General features: G+C 61.7%; 1 protein-coding gene across 1 annotated transcript in view; it reads right to left on the reverse strand.

Moving 5' to 3' along the window:
* LOC103759526 (transportin-3) overlaps positions 1 to 1,464 on the reverse strand; it is a 26,852-nt gene that overhangs the window by 5,433 nt on the left and 19,955 nt on the right. The window contains exons 10-12 of the mRNA XM_029958166.1: positions 811 to 1,048; positions 516 to 576; positions 1 to 108 (exon numbers count right to left, since the gene is read on the reverse strand). The exon at positions 1 to 108 is cut by the window's left edge and continues 1 nt beyond it. Of these exons, the coding sequence (XP_029814026.1) occupies positions 1 to 108; positions 516 to 576; positions 811 to 1,048 (407 nt within the window). The remainder of the gene's footprint in view (positions 109 to 515; positions 577 to 810; positions 1,049 to 1,464) is intronic.

The raw sequence follows: 1,464 nt of genomic DNA on the forward strand, positions 1-1,464 counted from the left end.
TCCCTTGCCGACGCAGCGCACGGCGAAGCGCAGGCAGCGGCAGCAGCGCTCCACGATGCGGTTGTCGGCACTGTGCTTGTTCAGGGTCTCCGACAGCACCGGCCAGATCTGGGCCCGGACAGGCGGGAAGGGTCACACCCGACCCCGGGACACACCCCCAACCCCCTCCCGATCCCCAGGACACCCGAATCCCAGCGCGGGCAGGAGGCTGTGGGAGAACAGGAGCTTTCGGGGAGCCTGGAGCGGTTTATCTGCTCTGGTGCAGCACAAACAGGATATGGGCAGGGAAATCAGAGACCCGAGACCCAGGGCCCCTTCCAGGGAGTCGAAGACCCAGATTTCCCCCCACGCTCCCCAGATTCCAGGAGGGATGGGACAACACTCCCCAGCTCCTCTCCCCTGGGCAGAGGCACCATCGGACACGTGGATCTGCCAACACCCAGGGACAGTGACCCTGTATGACACACCCAGAACCCCCCAAGCCCCCTCCCCAAATCCCAGCTGCTCCCACGCACCTCCTGAATGACTTTTTGGCACGGGTGGACCTGGCCGTTCTCGACAATGGGGTTGGTGTGTCTGTGGGAACAGCCAGGGATTAAAGGGGCGTTGGGATTAAAGCTGAGGAAACGGGTTGGAGCTGCAGGAAGGGGACCAGGAACAGGCTCGGGGGGCTGGAGAGCTGGAACTTGGGGAAGCAGCAGCTTCCAGCCCATTCCCCATGGGCTGGGGAGAAGGAGCAGGCACAGATTCAGGGTCAGGGCTCTGGGGAGCAGCTTTGCCCCAGTTGTGCCCCAGCTCCTCCTTCCTCACCTGAAGATGACGGCGAGTCGATCCAGGGGCACTGTAGGGTCTGAGGAGAGGCCATTGCTTGGCTCCTGGGAGAGCAGCTGGAAATCAAGGGAAAAGGATGGGATTTCAGGACCACAGGCAGCCCTGCTCCCAGGGAGCACAGCTGGCCCAGCAGCCCCGGTCTTGGCCACACACAGAGGGTGCTCTGACAGCTCAGAGGCTTCTCCCTGGGTCCCCTCCAGAGCCCATCCCCAGGGGTCTCAGAGGAGCAGGGTGGGAGGTGAAAGAGCCAGCCAAGGGGTGAGGGCAGCGGGAGGAGCTCCCCAGAACCACAGGCACATCCCCTTCCCGAGGCTTCCCTCCCTCCTCCTGCCATCCTGAGATTTCTGCTCTGTTCTCCTGGGTCTGCATGGAAAGGTCACTCAGGTCAACGGAGTTCTGGGATAGAACATGACCTTTTTGGGGCCCTGTGTCCCACATGGAAGTTGATTTCCATCCTGGAGAGATGGGTGGAAGCTGCCCACAACAGTGGGGTCAGGATGGCTCCTGGCACAGAAATTGATTTCCAGGGATCCTTCTCTTTCCATGTAACACAGCACACACCACCAGCTTGGTGCTTCCCAACCAGGGGGGGCTTAGGGATGGGCTTGGTCCTGGACTCATCCTGTGTGAGGG

Source organism: Manacus vitellinus, unplaced genomic scaffold (assembly GCF_001715985.3).
Source record: "Manacus vitellinus isolate BGI_N305 unplaced genomic scaffold, ASM171598v3 scaffold_143_pilon, whole genome shotgun sequence".
Lineage (NCBI taxonomy): Eukaryota > Metazoa > Chordata > Aves > Passeriformes > Pipridae > Manacus > Manacus vitellinus.